We start from the raw sequence: 20,638 nt of genomic DNA on the forward strand, positions 1-20,638 counted from the left end.
GGGACATTGAGACAAGCAAATTTATTGACCACGAGTGGATTTATGAATATCGCAAGCTGAGGGGAGACAGGGATGTCACACACACATGGGTCATGGCAGAAGGCCACAGTGGAGGTGATGGGGCACCCACAGAGGTGCAGGTTCAGAGCCACCTCCTACCCTGCTAGGACAAGGCTGAACCTGCCCAGGAGCAGCTGCACAGCTTGTGGCCTCGATCAGCCCCTGAGCAAATCCCCAGGCCAGGCCCACCTCTTGACCCCTCAATGACCTTCTGACTCTTCTTTGTTGTACACAACAGCCAGGCCTAGGGAAGGGGGCTTAAGTCCCCAAAATGCAGGGCAATCTCTGGGCCCTAGGGGATATGGCCTCTGGGACCCCCAACAGGAGGAGGCTTCTAATCTAAACCACTGGAGCCAGAAACCAAGGCCCTATACCATCCCTGCAGCGCAGCCTGAACTGATGGACAGCTACACTGTGTGCGGACTTACACCTTGGGTTTCTGGATGACAACACCCTACAGTGTGTTTTGAGACTTCCAGGGAGAGTTGTGCATGCCCTGATGGTCTCCCTGGCTCCTTTGTGGGCCTTGCCTGTGGCTGGCTGCTGGGTCCTGCAGCTACAGCTATAGGGATTAGCAGCAGGCTGAGTCCACTCCAGGAATCTGACGCCCGCCTTCTATATCCCCTGGAGCCCACTGTCCAGAACAGACCTCACCCTGTAGCTGTGTCAAGTATGAAACCAGCATCCCCCTGGCCCCTGCGATCCTAGTGCTGTCCTGGCAGGCCAGGCAAGGAAGCCTGGGGAGACAGCTAATCTGTGGTCAGGGATTCTCAAATTCTGGCCATTTGGCCAGGGACACACACTGTCCTGCAGGGACCTGCAGGGAAGCCCCTTCAGTCAAGAAACCATTAAAACTAAACAGACACTGGGCCCTCTCTCCCCAAACATATATCGCTGTCACACTAGCCAAGATGCTGAGCTGCCAAGGAGAGGCTCAGACCTGAGCCATCTGGCAAGGACACTCTGCAGCCTGTCACACTGCCTGCAGGCTGTGCAGTGTGCTCCAGGTTCCCAGCTTTGGAAGCTATCACCCATGCTGGGGAGGGCCTTGATGATCCAGCTGTGATTTCTGATCCTCTAGATAACCCCTTGCCCACACTCTTGTAAGTAACCCCAGGAAAACTTAAAGAGTTCACCAAGCTGGACACTGTTGGTTCCCTGTCTGTGAAACATGTTTCTCAAGAAATATCATGCACATAGCTACCAGCACAGAAAAGGCAAGAGGGGAGGGGAGGCACACTCAGCAGGCCAGCATCTATGAAATAAACGGGGAAGGATGACACAAGCCCCACAGAAGCCTGGGAAAGGCCAGAAAAGTTTACAGTGGGTGAGACCCAAGTCGTCATGCCGGACCTAGATTCAGCCACTTCAAGAACCCATCCGCTCAGCTGGGAGCACACAAAAAGGGAGGTGCTAAGACCACAGATACAGTCCCAGGCACACTCACTATGGGAATGCCTCAGCAGAATCGGCTCCCCCTGGGACACTCTGGCACACTCAACTCCTATGATGGGGATGCCTAGGCAAGCATCCCAGCATCCCAGGAGTCACGGCTTACTCTACTATCTCCCAGGGTCAGTAGTCACAGCCCAGAGGCACCCCTGAGAAGAACTACTTACACAATGTACAACTGGGGCTGTGAGGGTGATGGAAAGTTACCTGACATCACCAAGCCCAAAAATGTGAAGAGGTACAATCAGCAGAGATGAGTATGGCCCAATGTCTGCCCGAAACTGGATTAAGGCCCTTGGAGGATGGGAGAGGGGAGCCCAGAAGCCCTGCCTGGAAGCTGGTATGAGCTGGGAAGAGCCAGGCTCGATTCAGCCACTAGAGGGAGCAGCTGGGCAAACAAGCTGGCCGCTACACTGCATGGTGGGTGGCAGTGTCTCTGGCATCAGACAGTTCTGGACTATTTTTAGGCTCCCCTGGTTTTTCTCCTGCCTGCTTCTGAGGAGCAAAAGGCAGGGCTCACAGCGTGCCAAGGAGACCCAACATCAACGCCGTAGCACCGCGCAAGACAGGCAGGTGCTGACAGGCCAGGCAGGTGCCCACACAGCCTTCTGGAAAAGGCTGGCAGTCACTCAAGGTTCCATGGGAAGCCAGAGTGGACACAAGTAGATCACAGTCACTCTAGCCCTGCTGCCAGGTTGTGCATTACAGTCACCAAGGTCTCAAGAACGATCCTTTCCCTTACTCCTACTCCCAGCCATAGGGCAAGGAAGGGCCACCAGCATGAGTCTTAGGCCCACTGAGGACCCAACATGACAAACAGCTGCCAGTTACACTGTGGGCTTCAACCACTCCGGCCAGGTCATCCAACAATGACAAGCTGAGGAGGACAGTGACAGGGAAACCACTCAGGACCTGCAGGGTCTTCCAGAAAGCTGTAGCACTGACCAACAACTCCTCTGTAGGTATGAAGCTAACAGGCTCCCAGAAAATATACAAGACATCATCACAGTTAACGTACTCACAAAGAAGGCACAAAGTCTCGGGAATCTGAACCCATTGGGGAACTTTTCATGGGTCCCAGACACAGGTGTCAAGTAGGCCTCTCTCCTAACAAATGTCCACAGGAGAGACTTTCACCAAGAAGCAGGAATGAGCTAGGCTCATTGTGCAGCTTTTAAGTCCCACTCCAAGAGGGTGACAGACAAAGAGGAAAGCAGAGGAGTCACTGCAGGTTGCCTAGCTGGCCCACAAGACGGCCTGACCAGATCTCCACAGCCTAATGGTCCTAGCCCTTAGACCCTAATGGGACAGGCCACGCCGGGGCACAGCTCAGCAGAGGTGTGCCTGACCAATTTGGCGGGTCTGAGCTCTACCAAGCTAAGCGTCTGCTGCCACGGTCCATGGTCAGCACAGATAGGTATCATGTCTAAGGATAGGTGCCCAGGCCAGGGAAGCAGGAAAGACAAGACACAGTGGAGGCTACAGACAGCTCCAGAGAGACTGCACTCGCTGTCACAGAGGGCCATGGCCACAGAAGACCATATATGGTCACTAGACAAAACCGAGGGGGGGGGGGGGGGGGGCAGGCTGGGACAGAGGCCGAGGGCATGGAGCGATGGCACTCACTGTGTATTCTGCATGCTTTTTTCCATACCATTTCATCCACTTCCTGAACTCTCGGTCCATGGTCTGAGGGAGAAAAAGGCATCTGTTATAAACTCAGGGAGGTCAAGGCAGTGGAAGGTCCACAGGCTCTGCAAGATGGTACTGTACAAGATAACGGGACCTATCTACAGTGACCCTGCTGTCAAGCACGTGGGGGGGGGGGGACAACCAGAGGAGAGGCCAAGGTAGAGTCACAAGGTTCCCAACCCTTCAACAGAGCCCCCCAAATCATCCTCTCCAGTCCCAGCAAGGGTGAACCCCATCCTGGGTGGAACAGGGGTTGGGGGTTCCTGTGAATGTGCCCCAACAATTCACAGAAGCTCATCCTCTGTCCATGAGGAAGCAGCCATTCCCTGACCAGGCCTAGAGTGTGCTCATCCTGCAACCCTGCAGAGGCCACCAGGAATACACAGGCTCTCTTAGAGGTACTGGATGTCACAAACACAGAAGAAGCTCTTGGCCTGGAAGATGTGCCCAGACAGAGAAGCCCTAAGCAGCAAGCACATGTGACTGCTCACCTCTGCGTACTTGGCTGGGATGTCCGCTTTCTCTACTCCGTAGTGATGTTTGCAGTTGGTGGCCGCAGCGACCTGAAGGACAACCTGCCCCACACCTTCAACCAGAGAAACACATGTCAGAGTCTGTGTGACCTCCACAGAGACCCAGTGGCCTCAGCCACATGACAATGCCCCTTGGTGTCAGAAAGAAAGCACAGAGGATGCCTGTGCAACTAACTCCAGTACCCACAATGCCTTCTGTGAAGCTGCAGCCCTGAGCAGTTTAGCAGGGCCTGGCTGTTCCCACATAGAGAAGGCCCTCAGAAAGGCCTTCTTCACCTGAGTCATCTCCTGGACAGCTGGAACCACTGAGGTCAGTAGGCGCCCTGACCTAACATGTCTGCTAAAGAATGGGAAACTTCAGAGGCTTAACAGCTGGTGACTGTACCTGCTGGCCCCAGAGAAGCTAGGTCAAGGAGTCAAGGCTCTGAAGACGCTGCACACCAGATGTGCACACACACACACACACACACACACACACACACACACACACACTTGCAGGCCAATTCCACATTTCAAGCAGCACACAGCGGCCACCTGACTGTCCTGGTCACAGTGTTCTCAGTAATAAACAGCATGCTGCGAGCCAGGTGGTGGTGCCGCACGCCTTTAATCCCAGCACTTGGGAGGCAGACGGATTTCTGAGTTCGAGGCCAGCCTGGTCTACAGAGCGAGTTCCAGGACGGCCCCGGCTACACAGAGAAACCCTGTCTTGAAACCGTCTCCCCGCAAAAAGAAATAGTTCTTTTATACCAGCAGTCCAGTTCAGTAATGTCAGGATAGCCAATAGGAATCTTCAGCAGTGGCACCACCCAGCAGAAACAGCCAGGCCTCAGCTGAATCAGCACGAGTCAGCTTGTCTCGAAAAACCAAAAAAAAAAAAAAAAAAAGCAAGCATGCTGCTAGGAACCACAGGGTAGAAACGCCACATGTGACCCAGAGCACCTTTGGAGATGCGTGGCCTGGCTGGAAGGATCCCTCCACAGTGTCACAGAGTGAGCCCCTAGGCCACAGTGTCTCAGGAAGGCGCTCTGCCCTCCCAGCTGGATTAGCAGCTTCTAAAAGAGCTGCGAGAGCAACTGTGTCCTTCCCAGCCTCCAAGTCCTGTTCCTCAGCTACAGGAGAGGTGGCCTGTACTTGACAGTCTTATGACAACTTGATATGAGCTACAGTTATCTGGAAGGAAAGAACCTCAATTGAGAAAATGCCTCTCCTGCAGTGGTGGCACATGCCTTTAATCCCAGCACTTGGGAGGCAGAGGCAGGCGGATTTCTGAGTTCGAGGCTAGCCTGGTCTACAGAGTGAGTTCCAGGACAGCCAGGGCTACACAGAGAAACCCTGTCTCGAAAAACAAAACAAAACAAAAAAACAAACAAAAACAAAAAAAGAAGGCCGCAGGCTCAGTGTGGTTGTGCACACACCTTTAGTCCCAGCAATCAGAGGCAGAGACAGACGAATCTCTGAGTTTGAACCCAGTCTGGTCTACAAACAGTTCCAGGACAGCCAAGGCTTCACAGAAAAAACCTGTCTTGAAAAACCAAGGGAGGGTAGGAGGGAGGAATAAAGACAGAAAGCTGACTGAGAAGGCCAGAGGGAGCAAGCCAGTATGCAGCACCCTCCATGGCCTCTGCATCAGCTCCTGGCTCCAGGTCCTGCCCTGTGTGAGTTCCTGTCCTGACTTCCTTCAGTGATGGACTCTGATCTGACCAAGAAACCCTTTCCTCCTCAGCTTGCTTTTGGTCATGGGAGTTCATCAAAGCAAATAAACCCTAAGACGTGCCCCAAGAAAAGTGAACATCATCAGAACCACAACCATGCAGGCGACCCAGCAACACTGCTGCTGTGTGTGTGACCGTCTGTCTGTCTGTCTGCACATGTGTTAGTGTCTGACCCAAGTGTGAGGCTGCACAGACCATTCCGCGACCAGAAGCCTAAATGATTCTGGTCAAGCAGCCACAACCCAGAGCCACTAGGTCACGAGCTGGAGTAAGGGGGAAGGGAGCCAGCAGGGCGGAGGGCTCTGGGGAGAAGGCTGAGCAGGGAGCACTGGTGCTGCCAGGAGTCTCGCTCAGCCAGTGTCCTCTGTGAAAAGACCGCTCGAGGACTCATGTGCAGCCTCAAAGACCACGCTGCAAAGACTCACCACTGCCCAGGTCTACAAACAGGTCATCTTCAGTCATCTTGATCTCATCAATCATCTGGGCCACCAGGTCAAAGGAGGTCTCGCCGTACACTTCAGGGGAGAAGGGCTCGTAGTTGTTAAGCTTCTCCGGGTCAGTGACAGAGTGGTTGTACACCTGTTGCAGGATGTGGCGCAGGAGTCCATTGGACGGCCGAGTATTCAGCTTCATGGGCTGTGTAGTGCCCTTCCACTGCAGACAAGAGGAGATATGACCCGTTACACTCAACAGCAGCCAACAACAGCTGCCTGGCACCCAAAACGTGAGAGGCTGAGGCAGGAGGACAGCCAGCCTGGACTACATGGTAAGATCCTGAATCAAAAACCCAAAAGGTTGTCAGGCCCTGGTGTCGCACGCCTTTAATTCAGCATTTGGGAGGCAGAGGCAGGTGGATTGCTGAATTGAGGCCAGCCTGGTCTACGGATTGAGTTCCAGGACAGTCGGGGGTGGGGGGTGGGGGACCCTACACAGAGAAACCAAACACACACATACAAAAGGTGTGCCCTTCATGGGAAGAGCATGCCTAGTGGGTTCATCCCAAAGACTGCAAACAGGAAATGGCTCACAGCAGCGTACAGAGCCAGTTCCCGCCACATCAATCCTGGCACTGGCTTCAGGCAACTCACCATGAAGGGCCGCTTCTGACTGGACCTTATAAGCTTCGTGGACAAAAGGCACCCCTAGGTTCCAGAAGGCCCTCGTGACCCCGGCTCCCTGGCAGGTAGGCCCTGTCCTAGTGCCCACCTCAGCCTGTCTACCATCAGGAGGGCTAAGTCACAGGGAAAAGAAAGCAGGAAGGGCTGCGGCTCCTGACCACATGTCCACATGTCGGGGCTCCTGCTCCTGCACCACCACACCCTGGCTCTTCTGCCATCACAGGAGGTTTCCTGTGGTGTTGAAATACGCTTGGCCCAGGGAGTGGTCCCATTAGGAGGTGTGGCCTTGTCTGAGGAAGTGTCAATGTGAAGGTGGGCTTTAAGACTAGCTGCCTGGAAGACAGTCTGCTCCTGGCTTCCTTCGGATAAAGGTGTAGAACTCTCAGCTCCTCCAGTACCATGTCTGCCTGGATGCTGCCATATTCCTGCCGTGATGATAATGGACTGAACCTGCAAGCCAGCCCCAGTTAAATGTTGTCTCTTCTAAGAGCTGCCTTGATCATGGTGTCTCTTCACAGCAATGAAGCCCTAACTAACAGTTTGCCTTAGGGAAGAAGGGCTCGACCCCTGGTCTTGTGGATATGGACACTCCTGTCATATGGACATTTGGACAAGATATGACAGTACAGGACAGCCCAGTTGAAGGAATGGTAGTACAGCTGATTCAGCTGGTGTGTCCTATGGTAAGGTGGCAATGGTGACGGCACAAATCTTAGCTTAAGAATTCACAAAGCCACACTGTGCCAGCCCCAGCCTCTCTAGACAGCCATGTCCTTCACAGGAGTATTTCCTGATCCCACAGAACCCCCCCCCCCCGTAATGGCTGGGTGCCTTCTAGAAAGCTCCCGCCCTGCATGCTCAGTGACCGAGCTCTGCTGCCTAGATCCAGCTTGTCGACTGAGGCAGGCAGACAGGCAGGCAGGTGAGCATAGCTTTAGACAACCCACAGCAGGCAGACCAGAGGCTCCAGGTTATGACCCAGCTGCAGGGCAGAGGAGGGAAGTCGTAGTTCAGGGAAGGTGCTGACTGTCTATACCTCTGTGGCAGCACACAGGGACAGGCACAGAAGCAAAGGTCTGTCTGTGTAGCAGCAATAACCCCAAAAAGCTACTTGAGGAAGCCAGCCGGTGCCAGCTGGGTCTTGTCCTGTCACCTGACTCCCCTGCCTCACCATGCCAACTGCTCTATCCACCCGTCTTTCACAGCTTACAGACTGCGGGTACTCCTGTGCTTGGCTGCCCGGGAGGCCCAGGAGCCAGCACCACGCAAACCTAGTGAGAGTGGACAGCCTCCTAAGTGGGGAGCCACTTACCAGCTGGTGGATGCTGTCGATGGCCCGGTTGTATTTGTCACACAGCCTCTGCATGCTTTCAAAACTGAAAAAGGAAGAAGAGAGTGAGAGTGAGTGTTATTGGGCTGCAATGTACCCAGCTTTCACAGACGTGTAGAGCTGGACAAATCAATGTCCCATCCAGAAGCCTCCAGGGAGGCCACCAGGCTCTAAAACACCAACATGGCAGGCCAGCCAGAGGCTCTGTACTCAGACAGTCGCTGGCCACAGGACCAAGCCCAAGGGCAGTTTGGTAGCCGACTTGACATGTCAACTCCAGTCAGACTGTGCCACTTAGATGAGAAACTTTAAGAACAAGTCATAACAAAGACCTGGGCGAGGGCTGGGGAGACGGTTCAGCAGCTAATGAGCTTGTTACTAAGCATGAGGTCCCGAGTTCGTGTCCTCAGAACCTACCTGAAGCAGGGCAGTGTGAGGTCCTGACTTACTCATCCTTCTAAGGCAGAAGGGGGCGGGGTTGGCATGTGCAGCATTGAAAACCAAGACACCATCTCAAATGAGGCAGAAGGTGGGTAGCCTGGGCTCCCCTCTGAGCTGTAAGGGGCATGTGAGACAACAGGAAGGGGCACTGGCTCTCACTGACAGCCCCAGATCGTAGGAGGTGGAATGCGGCACAAATTTCCCTGCCCAATTGATTGGTCAGGAAAAAGGGAGGCGGAGCTAAGGATGGCAGAAAGGAGACAGAAAGAAACCGGAGGGAGGGAAAGCGAGGGAGGCAAAATGGCTGTGGACATGGATCCTAGGTAGATATGAAATCTAAAGGGTAGGGTAACTGGGACGACCTTCTTAACTGTATAGGCATCTTGTGTGTTGACATTTTATTGACAGATACAATCCCTGGATTAGTTAACTTAAGCATCTGGAGTTTTGATTTACTCAGTTACTGTAAAGTGGGTCCTCCGATAACCGGGTGGTTATGGCTCTGAAGAAACTAGCGGCTCCAGGGACGAGCAAACCAGATCTGGAAGCACAGCGACTGGTCGCTATGGGGCAAGCTAGAGAGACTAGCCTGGCAGAACCAGCTCAGGAGCTCCAGACACGCTGAGACAAAATGGGCTTAGTGTGGGAACATGGCAGCTGAGCCGGAAGCCAGCAGGACGCCTCATGTCTAATACCTCCTGCTACAGTGGAAAGATGCAGAGATGGACAATACCACAAGTTCAAGCCAGCCAGGCCTACACAGTGAGACCTGTCTCCAAAAAAGAAAGGAAAGTGGAGTTGGAGCATGTGAGACAGGCTAGCGGTGTTCTCAGCCCCCATGTGGAGGATCACAACCGGCAGTAACTTCCGCTCCAGGGGATCCTATGCCCTGTCCTGGCCCCTATGGGTACTGCTTGCATATGGTGCAGAGACATACAAACAGGCAAATGTTCACGCTCAAAGTAAAAATAAATGAAGCCCTTTAAAAAGGAAGCAAGCAGGCAGAATGCCCTGGACTGCATGGCAGTGGAAGCCGTGCCAGTCTCTGGACTCCAGGCTGCCATTAGCAGGGGCCAGGTGCAGGGGGATCTGTAGCTTTTAGACAGGCCTGGGGCAGCAGGACCCCTCAAATTTCTCTGAGAAGATCCCTGTGCACTTTGAACACCAGGCAGAAGCACAGTTTTAGGGATGAGGGTGCTGCTCCACACCCCGTATATTCAGGGACGCCCTAAATGCCCGAAGAGCCCAGGAGAAGCCTCATGCTGGGGACAAAATGCTCTGGAACACTAAGACACACAGACAGCCTCCTCCCCATGTGAGGGAGTCACACAATGCCACTTGATGCCCCAGCACTCTGGTGTGTTACAGTATGAACGCGAACTGGACCCAGTCAGTGTCTTACACCCTTCTTTCTCTTAAAAGGAACCCAGGACAGCAACAGCCAGAGAACAGAGCATGCCTTCCCTGGACTGGGAAAAGCCAAAGCAGGGGAAGGTGTTGGCATACACAACTGCAGTCCCAGCTACTTGGAATTTAAGTCATGTGAGCCCAAGGAGTTTGAGGTCAACTAGGTAAGAAAGCCTACTCTACTATCAGTGGGGTGGAGGGTTCCACTGCAAGGTTCTGGGTGGGTTCCTCACATGGAAAAAGTAGTTCCTGAGGTCTGGGACCTTCACAGAGGTGCTGAGATGGAGGGCTGGAGTCACCCCAACTATATCAGGACAGGGGCTCGACCCTGGGGCAGCAGTGAGCTCCAGTCCACTTAAGACTCTGATGTCAGTCATAGGGCAGGGGCCCAGCCAGGGGACTGTCCCATTGTCACTAAAGCTGGCTAGCTCAGGAGTCCTTTCTAATAATGAGGTCATAGGTTAAGCGAAACTTTTCAGGCAGTATCAGGTTGAGCAGGCTCTGAACAGGAGGTGGAGCCTGGGCTACCCTTTCTCAAAGAAAAACTAAGTTGGCTTGTAGGCAGCAGCATTTCAGGGATGCCTTTGTTTCTCCACCCACTGTTTGGGAGGGGAGGCCCTGGGTGGGGGCAAGGACTGGCCTCCCCAGCACCTATGGAGGCAAGGTGGAGGCCCAACAGCACAGCACTGGCAGGACCTGATGCTGTAAAAAGGCCAGCAGCCCCCTCACCAGCCCTGGTGATGTCTCACACATCAATTCAACATGCACAGTGGAGGAGGGCACAGTGGAGGAGTGCACAGTGGAGGAGGGCAGAGTGGAGGAGTGCACAGTGGAGGAGGGCACAGTGGAGGAGGGCAGAGTGGAGGACGGCACAGTGGAGGACGGCACAGTGGAGGAGGGCACAGTGGAGGAGGGCACAGTGGAGGAGGGCACAGTGGAGGAGTGCAGAGTGGAGGACGGCACAGTGGAGGAGGGCACAGTGGAGGAGGGCACAGTGGAGGACGGCACAGTGGAGGAGGGCACAGTGGAGGAGGGCACAGTGGAGGAGGGCACAGTGGAGGAGGGCACAGTGGAGGAGGGCACAGTGGAGGAGGGCACAGTGGAGGAGTGGCACTAGGAAGGGGTTGCGTCACTCCTCCAGCCAAATATACTCTTCTACCAAAAGAGCTTCCCAGAAGCTTAGACAGCTGGCAGCCCTCGGCCCACCACCCAGAGCCGCAGCCCTCGGCCCCGCCTTGCTCACCTTTTGGTGTCGTAGTCGATGAGGACATAGTTCTCCATGGCCAGCTTGAGATCTGGGATTTCCTCGCAGACCCACCTGAAACCCAACACAGAGGTCCTGCTGGCCTCAGCCCGCTTTCTGGAGTATGTGCATGTGTGCACACACAGCCTTGACTGTCCTGAGCTCCCTATGTAGACCAAGCTGCAAACCAGGCTGGCCTCAAAGTCATAGAGACAATCCTGCCTCTGCCTCCCAAGTTCTGCTGGGAACCACTGTGTGGGCCGGCCAGTTTCCCTCCTCCAGCCGCCTAGACACACTCTCTACCGAAAGTGCTTCCTGGACACTTAGCCAGGTGGCTGGACAGGGTGTGGGTTGGCTTCCTTAGTTGTTATTCGTGCAAAGGGGTGGACGGTGGGTACGGATGCATTTGTGAATACACAAGATAGGGTGACACATGTACCACAGGACATATAGGGGTCAGAGGGTCTGCAACTGGCCCCTCCTTCCATCTTCACTCACATGGCTTCCAGAGATGAACTGCCCGAGGTTAGCGCTACACTCACTGGCCTCTTTCCAGTCCGGGCTGGCCTGTAAGCCCCACTGCTTCTGCTGCCTCCACCTCAGAACACTCAATGGCAATCTAAGAGTCCAGTCTCTACGGTCTGCCAGGGCTTCCCCAGCAATCTATGTCCACTATGACAGGAGCCGCAGAGGGCAACAGCTTTAGAAGGAAGGCTGCAGATCCACCCAACAGGCAGGTACCCTGCACCATGTGTCCGCAGGTGTCATAGGAAGGAGGCCCACCCTACTCAGTAACATCAGGCCTTAGTGGTCCTTACAAACTCCCATCTTTGTCCAATCCAAAGGTGGAGACTAGTGAAGGAAAGACAGGGGGACACAGAGACGTCCCAAGTTCCATCACACAGGAGGCAGCAGCTCAGAGGCTGCACATGTGAGAGCTGGCCCCATCCCCACCATGTCAGGGGGAACAAACAACTGAGGTTTTCCCAGACACACAGTGTGTGACAGGGGCCATGGAGAGATGTCCTGCAACTGGATGCCTCTGCCAGGGCTCCTCCTGCCACTTCCCAAGAGGTCCCAGTGAGTACAGCACAGCGGATGTGCTAGGAAGCTCAGGAAGCAGGTCCTGAGCCCAGTGTTAACCCCACCCAGCACTCACCGGATAGTCTCGATAATCTCATGAGCAGCATCATGGTGCTTGTCCTGAACGAGAAAAGACAGCATAGTTGGTCCCACAACCCCACAGTGACACCCCAACTCCTCTTGTTCCACAATGCACACCTACAACACCTGGACCCCACAGAGACGCTGATTCAACACATTCCCCAGAGCTGGAGCCTAACTCAGAACTTTGTCTCCCTGCAAACCTGACGGGTGTAGGCAGATTCTGCAGAGTCCCACTAAGCCAGCGTTCCCACCGACAGAACGGAAACAGCAGTCCACTGGCCAGCATGAGGGCTGTGCCTGAAGTCAAGCCTCACCCCAACATGACCACTCAGGGCCAGCTTGCCAGCTCTCAAACCTGTCACCACAAGATGATCCACAAGGATGCCCATTACACACTCACAGAAAGTGAAAGAGGGAGGAGGAAGGACAAGGAAGCAGGAGGTGCAGCGCTCCCCCCTGGGCTGGCCAGAGACCCTATGAGCTTCCTGCCCTTCACATCCACTGCATACTGGTTTTGCACAGCCCCCAGCTCTACCAGAGAAGTGCGCTGTAAAGTAATGAAGCAGCTGTAGAATGATGAAGGCTGTAGGCCTGCCTCATGACAACGGGACACACAAACACCATGGCTAGGTCTACCAGAGCCCAGGCTCTTTACTCTGCTGAGTCCTAGCCATCACCTCTGCTGTACAATGGACTCAGTGCTGTGTCCAGCATAGCCACAAGCTACATACAGATGACAGGAAACAGTCAAGCGGCCCTTGAACACTGAAGTGGGCTCACACAGTTTGCCCCACAACCCTAAGTCTCTTGACAGTCTCCTGCTGTGGATGTCTGGACATGAGCCCACTAAGACAGGGGTCAGGGAGTGTTCATGGTAGGAAGGCTCATTAAGTCTGAGGCTGAGGAAGTGCATGACATTTCCATAATTCCCAAGTGCTAGGGAAAGAAGACTGAACCAGGCAGCTGGTGGGGGGAACCCCAAGCTGCCTTGAGTCACCCACACTCACTAAGTAACTCCAGTGAACTCACACTTCTCCTAAACTATGAGACCGATTCTGTAGTCTGTGGCTAGTGCACTGTCTGGGGTGAAGCAGTAACTGCACACATCTCCCCAGAGAAGCTGCACGGCAGCGGGGCAGATGTGTTGTGAGCCAATGTTTCACCTCCTTCTCACTGTGTAACAACAAAGGCACTGGAGAACACGTGCACGAATGCATGCGTAGGAAGACAAAAGGCAGGCAGGCAGGCAGCGTGTACACGTGCGCACGCACACACACTTACACATGCTCCGCCAGCTGTGAATAAATACCCAGCGCACCTAGTCTCCTCAGGATTAGCCTTGTCCTGAGGTTACCCAAAGCACTCCTGAGCACCCAGGGCGTAGGATATCGGCCTGACGCCTTGGAGACTGGGAAGAACAGAGATGAGCATCTACTCAACACTGCTGGAGAGGAAGGGCCTGCCTGCCTGCAGCATGCGATACTGAGCCTGGGCCACTCTCTGGTAACTTGTTGGGTGCTCAACCCAGGCGGCTGTCACAGCTCTCGGGCAAGCATGGCACTGGCTCACAAGCTTGGACTCAGAAAGGTTTTAGAAATGCTGTGTAGCTGGACAGGTGGCTAGCTGGCCTCTAGCAGAGGATCCAGGTTCAATTCCCAGCACACACATGGTGGCTCACAACAGCCTGTCACTCCAGCTCCAGTGGATACAATGCCCTCTTCTGGCCTCAATAGGCAGTGCATGGATGTGGTGCAGACACACATGCAGGTAACACAACTATACACAGAAAATTAAAAACACTTTTTAGAAGAAAGAAAAAATAAATGCCTGGCTTGCCAGTCTACATAATGAGACTTTGTCTGAAAACAGAGCAAACGAAGTTGGATCTGGTGGCACCCACTTCTCATCCTATCCCTCTGCAGGGTACAGGCAGACAGGCGGGCCTGGAATAAATAGAACTATCTTCCAAAAAAAAAAAAAAACCTTTAATCCCAGCACTCAGGAGGCAGAAGCAGGAAGATCCCTATGAATTCACGGCCAGCCTGGTCTACTACATAGCTACTTCCACGACAACCAGCACCACACAGAGAAACCCTGTGTTTGGGTGGCAGGGGGTTTATTGTTGTTGTTGTTTTGGGGGGAGGACAGGGACAGAAATGAAAGAGAGGCGAGGAGGGGAGAAAAAGGGAAGGATTCCCTCAGCCTAGAGCAGCCCTGGACAATATTGGAAGGGTTCTAAACACACTGGTGGTCTCTAGAGAGGGCCTGGTGGGTACGTGGCTCAGCACACACTTGCTTGCCATGAACAAGGCATAGTTCCAGCCCTAGTGCGCTGTCAACAAAAACCACTAGCACTGGTGTGAGCCTGTGCACTCAGGAGAGAACCCATGGCCTCATTCATGCTCTGCAAGGCCTCCAACACCATGCAGTGAGCCCAATCCTTGGCGTTCTGAGGCTCTCCTGTCTCGACCTCCCAAGCATTGGGACTGATTATCTTGCAGATTCTTATGGCTTCCCAACTTACTGAGGACCAGACCACACTGAGTTTTGTTGGGCCTACTATGTCCCCTCACAGTCCTGAGCTTACAAACTAAGAAGAGCAGATTATTTCAGCTGTGCCCATGCCCCGGGCAGTCATGGTCCCTAGGAAAGGGATGAACATGGAGCCGTGGACTGTGCTGAGCGCAGCCCGGGAGCCTGGCTTCTAGAGAGATGCTGGTCTCTCTGTACAGGGGCAGCCTACATCTAGTGCAGCACCAGGAACTCTCTGCTGAGTGCCTAAGACAGTTTGCCTTTTTCTCTTTCCCAGACCTTGTCAACACCTGCTGAGCGACTTCAGTCCTTTCTGGATTTGTGAGCAGGACCAGCACTAACCTGAAATGCCTAATCCTGCCCTGGACTCAAGTGCTGCCGGGGTCACCAAACCACAGCAGCTCATTCCTTCCACAAAACAACACCCAAGTGGTTAGGAGCAGTGACACATATCTTTAGTCACAGCAGAGACAGAGGCAGGGGGATCTCTGAGTTCAAGGCTAGCCTGGTCTACAAAGTGAATTCCAAGACAGCCAGGCAACATGGAGAGATCCTGTGTGAAGAAACAAACAAACAAACAAAACACTGTCTTCTGTGGCCGCCAAATACCATCACAGCAAGTGTTACAGGGAAAGGTGTGGGAGGCTGTTCCAAACCCTCCTGGACTTGCCCCAACCAATGACCATCAACAGCTTAGAACACATGCAGGGTGACCAACAGCCAAACAGAGCATCGCCTGTGCAAGGGCAGGAAAGGCAGGGGCCTCACACAGAACCAATCACAGGACAGGGCCCTTGATCAAGGATCAGCTCAAAGGAGTCCATATCTCCATCCCAGAACCAAAGACCAGCGGGAGACAGAACATGACCATTGGGATGCCTCAGTACTGCCTGAGACAGTAGTGGAGCCATGACCTCAGTCATTAGCACACAGTCCCACACCAAGGGGGACTAAGGTCCCTGGCTCCGGGTGGGCAGCTTGGCCAAATGTATAGCACTAACCACCTTTGGTGTACTACATGGCCCTGCACACTACACCTGTGAAAGGAAGGAGACCCTTAGAAAAGACCACACAGGGTTATGGTCATATCACATATGCAGGCTCAACCTGATGGGCTGTCCCAAGAATGCACACCACCTTCCTGGCTTGGGGTACATCTACTCACACGTGAGTATGTATACACACACACACACACACACACACACACACACAAAGAAGGAAGAGGAGGGGAAGGAAGACACTCAGTCCATAACTTTCTGGTAGCTTTATAGTGGGGGGCCCATGATGCTATCAAGGCTGGCCTCCAACTTTTGGGCTCAAGCAATCTCTCTGTCCCAGGCTCCCAAGCAGCTGGGGCAACAGACACACCCAGCCTAGAGAATGTTGTTGTTGTTGTTGTTTTGGCTTGACCCTGAACTCAAAAGTCCACAGAGGGCCCCAGGACCTGGCCCAGCTCCAAGGCATTAATTCACAGCACACATGGGGACACCCAGCTTCCTAGGTGCCCACCTTCCTGAAGGGCAAGAAGTGGGTACGGAATGGGGACTCAAAGGTCCACAGAAGGACAACTATCTTGCTCACAAGGACAGAGATGAGGCCAGAGCCAGCCTACCTGGGCCAGCTGCCTGCCCTGCAGCAACAAGAGTTTCTGCTGCCGGGCAGTGGTGGCGCACGCCTTTAATCCCAGCACTTGGGAGGCAGAGGCAGGCGGATTTCTGAGTTCGAGGCCAGCCTGGTCTACAGAGTGAGTTCCAGGACAGCCAGGACTATACAGAGAAACCCTGTCTCGAATAACCTTAAAAAAAAAAAAAAAAAAGTTGCCTGGTGTCTATGAATGCCCTTCCCATCCCAGTTCCGCCCCAGTCTATCCTGTGACTCCTCCGTCCTAGTATGGAGGTGAGACAAGGTCACCTTTCAATGCCTATGACCTAGACTGGACGTCTCCACACAAGCCAGGGGCAAACATTGCACAGGGTCCTGACATTGGCGACAGGACCAGTGACAGATCATCCTGAGACAGATTGGTGCTGGGGACACATGACTGCTCATGGGGGTGATGGACTGTTCTAGAACTAGAGAGCTGTGATACCTGCCTGACCTCTGAATATTCCGCAGACCCTATTAGGTAACCTGTCTAGAGTGCTGGTTTTGGAGTGCTGGGACTTCCCACAAGTGGGCAGGTGCTCTCCCTCTGAGCTAGAACATAGCTTAGTGGGCCCAGCACTCCCTAGAGTGCACAAAACCCTGGGCTCCATCACTAGCACCATGTAAACCAGGCCAGTGTCATCTTAGCACCCTGGAGGTGAAGGCAGAGTCAGGAGTCTAGAGACACAGAGAAAGGGGAGGGAAGAGTTGGAGGAGGAAGGGTAAAGGAGGGAGGAGGCATGTGATCCAGTAACTGCATGAGGCTCCCTCCCTCAACAGGTCTACTCTGCCTGTGCCCCTGGCAAACCTACACCACTAGCAGAGCAGCCTGTGGTAGTTGTGGTAGTCCAGCCTGTGTAAGGACCTCAGAAGGTAGTCCCGCTTTGGCCCCAGAGCTGGTGCCCTCTGTGTTTGGGTTAAGCTAGCAACAGGCCAACAGTCAGGTGGGTGGACATCTGTACTGAACAGTCAGACAATGTTCTGGAAAGTTAAACCCAGCTTACATAATGAGGACCCTGCAAAAAGAGGACAGGTCTGCTCCAACCAACAGACCACTTATCCAACCTGAGATATGGGATGGCAGGCCTGTGTCTCTGATACCCAGAATCCCACTCTGCAGGGGCTCAGAGCCCAAGTTTGCCCTCTTTTCTAATTATGACAACCACAAATGTCACTAGGCATCACCAAGTGTCAATTAAGGACAGACACCCCCCGCCCCTGCCCATGAGAATGGCTGGCTAACCTTTCCATATGGCAGAAGTAATGACACCTGCCAGAGTGTCACATACCCCACAGGGAATGCTGTGGAGAGGTGGGCCTTCCTCATTAACTTAACTTCATGTGTAACTTGAAGCCAGCAAGACATCTCATACCTATATTCATAGTAGTTGGAAGAACAAGACAGGATTGTTCTAAGTTTGAAGCTAGCGTGGGCTACATGGTGAGTGCCAAACTGCCCTGGGTACAGACAGAATCAGACCATCTTGGAAAAGTCCAACTTGAAAAAGGGCAGTGCTCCCATGCAGAGGCCAGTCGGTGGTTTCCCCAGCAGTTTCCTCTCACCATGAACACAGTAAGTGGTTTGAAAGGCAAGCGCAGAGCCAGTGTTTCACACTGCCAACCATGGAAGCCCACCATTATCACCCCTTCCTTCTGGAGCAGGTCATGGGCCCACACAGGCAGGCTGAAGGTCAACCCGCCTCCTGCCCATGTGAGCACAGATTAGCAGGACACTTATCCGCAGAAGGCAGCAGGAGAAAATACCTTCTGAGTCACTCACACGGAGGCTGGCTCATTCTACCCACAGCACGATGCACCCGGCCACCCACAGGACTCCTGAACTCATCACAAGAGACACGCCAGCACACATGGCCTACTGAGTCACCAACAGGAAGACCGCCCTAGCCCTACCTCTCAGGTATGTCCCCTAAGCTGCCTGCCAAGCAAACAGCTAAAAATGACATCTGCATCATTTCTGCCAAAGGGGTTATTCTGTCAAGTTCCAGAGCCTGCAGTGATCAATGTCTTTCTATCCTCTGTGCCCCAGGCACACCAAAGGCAGCTTACAGGTGCTTTTTACAAAGGATTATTATAAAGCCAGACCTGGTGGCGCACACCTAGCATCCCAGCACGCTGGGGGGGAGGCAGAAAGATGAAGGCCAGTCGGATTATGTTGAGGCCTCATCGAAAAACAAATGGAATAGATTGGGAAGGTCTGTAGGTGGGTGGGCCCGGCCTTTTCCCAATCCCTCAGTAATGGGATCACAGGGCAACATGAGATTTTTCTGTTTGCTTGATTATTGGCGGAAGGGACCTGAAACATGAGTTTGATGTAGGCTGGCGTGGAACTCACTGTATAGTCAAAGCTGGTCTTGAACTCCTCATCCTCCTGCCTCCGCTTCCTGGGAGCTAGCATGGCAGACCTGACACTGTTTGGTGTCGGCCAAGGCCCTACCTCCCCACCCTGCCACCTGCTGGCTCCTGGAGAGAGCAGTGTGACAGCCACATCTGGAAAGGGCCTGCTGTCAGGAGCTGGGCTGGGCCAGCAGAGCCGATCTTGCCAAGTGAGATCTGGGCCAGCAAGGAAAAGGCACTAGGCGGTCATTCCCAGCAGCCACTGGAAAGCCAGTTCCCGCCAGGCTCAAATGAAGGCCTGACTCACATGACAGGGTGACTGGGCCAGTGTCACTGGGTGAACTTTCAGTCTTCATCACCAGGGAACAGAGCAAAGGCAAAGCAGCAGTGCCATCCCACCGGGCATCAACAAGGCTGTAGTTCTTTAGCCCTTCCAACTCATCTATGACAACTCTGGGGATGCAGCTGACTGACTGTCCACTTGGCACAGACCAAGCAGCCCATTCCTTGGTGTTCACAGGGACAGCTTCAGCTTGAACAAGGCCACCCGCAGGTGTCTGGAGCTCACAGAGTCTAATCTCCCCTTCCCTCCAACACACACACACACACACACACACACACACACACACAGTCTCTCTCCCATCATCCCAACCAGCAGTTGGGGCAGAAGCAGGATATCACTGCAAGTTCAAGGCCAGCCTGAGCTACAGGTCAGCCACTATATAACAAGACCAAAGAAACAATAGAAAAAGAAACACTGGACCAGCACAGGCATCCTGTGACTAGCGGAATGAAAGATCACCCATCTTGGCTCACTGCCCAAAGGATGCTGCCCAACTAAAAGAAAGCCTGGGGCAGCCTCCAGCCCTCAGACAGCGTGGGTGGGCAGGCCTCAGACACATTCTCCCGGGTGAACACTCGCAGCTGCTCATCATTCACTGGACTTTCTGGAAAAAAACTGCCTGCAGAGAACACAATGTGACAGCCAAGGAAGTAGGAGGCAGATGACAGAGGGACAGTGAAGGGGAGGAGGCTGGGGTGGCTAAAGTATACTGCGCTTTAACTGTGACAGTGACCGCAACTCACAGAACTACCCTGCAAAAGGTGGCTAGTCAGAAGGGCCGTGTCTGCAAAGTATGACAGTGTTCCTCCTCTCTTCCAGACAGCCTGCCAGACTTCCCACGGCCCGAGCCTCCACCAACACGAGGGGAGAACTTTCCCATTTGCCACAGTCCTTCCAGTCATGGTAATATAATAATTGGGTACAAGCCTCCCCAATTTCTCATACTCTTTCTAGACAGGCCACCAACCTGGAACCCACTGTATAGACCAGGCTGGTCTGGAGCTCCTCCTGCCTCTGTCTCTGCCCAGTGCCAGGATTAAAAGTGTGTGCCAGCATACATACAACAGGAATTTTAAATTCTTACTACATTTTTGAGTGGCTGTGTTTGTGCACACAGCAAGGTCAGAGAACTTGTGGGAGTTGGTACTCTCCCTTGTGCCCTGTCCCAGAAATGGAACTCAGATCATAGGACTCTGTTGCTGAGACATCTGCCCTCAGAAGAGTTGAGTGGACACCTGTGGGAACTTTCAAGGACACACAGGGCTGCCCAATGAGAAGAGGCAGTGGACAGGTGCAAGGCATCCCAGGATGCACCTGTTCCACCAGATCCCAATGAGGAGGTGAACTCAGCAGCACCTAGGAAACCCCGCTGCTTTCTTTGCTTTGGAAAGCACACAAAGGCCCACCAGGGGCCAGGGCACTGACTTCCACAGGCCCTCCTGGACTTATAGGACCCGTTTGCCTCTAGCACTTCCACTTTGCCTGTCGTTTCTCAAGGGTCACTGAGATTAGGGGATAACACCCCCCAACTTTCCAGAGTCTCAGGAGCCCTGCCCACCAGCCTGAGAGGACAACCTCCAGACTTCTTCAGTCCCCTCTAGCCATG

At 53.7% G+C, this 20,638-nt stretch overlaps 1 protein-coding gene across 3 annotated transcripts in view; it reads right to left on the minus strand.

Moving 5' to 3' along the window:
* Positions 1 to 20,638, minus strand: part of Dot1l (DOT1 like histone lysine methyltransferase) — a 40,256-nt gene that overhangs the window by 18,691 nt on the left and 927 nt on the right. For all 3 annotated transcript variants that reach the window (XR_003711964.1, XM_028771740.1, XM_028771741.1), the window contains exons 2-7: positions 12,151 to 12,194; positions 10,992 to 11,066; positions 7,883 to 7,946; positions 5,878 to 6,106; positions 3,696 to 3,790; positions 3,139 to 3,201 (exon numbers count right to left, since the gene is read on the minus strand). Coding sequence is in view for 2 of the 3 variants with exons in the window: in XM_028771740.1 (XP_028627573.1) it covers positions 3,139 to 3,201; positions 3,696 to 3,790; positions 5,878 to 6,106; positions 7,883 to 7,946; positions 10,992 to 11,066; positions 12,151 to 12,194 (570 nt within the window). In the remaining variant the exon portion in view is untranslated. The remainder of the gene's footprint in view (positions 1 to 3,138; positions 3,202 to 3,695; positions 3,791 to 5,877; positions 6,107 to 7,882; positions 7,947 to 10,991; positions 11,067 to 12,150; positions 12,195 to 20,638) is intronic.

The sequence above is a fragment of the Grammomys surdaster genome, unplaced genomic scaffold (assembly GCF_004785775.1).
Source record: "Grammomys surdaster isolate TR1022 unplaced genomic scaffold, NIH_TR_1.0 209, whole genome shotgun sequence".
NCBI classification, from domain to species: domain Eukaryota; kingdom Metazoa; phylum Chordata; class Mammalia; order Rodentia; family Muridae; genus Grammomys; species Grammomys surdaster.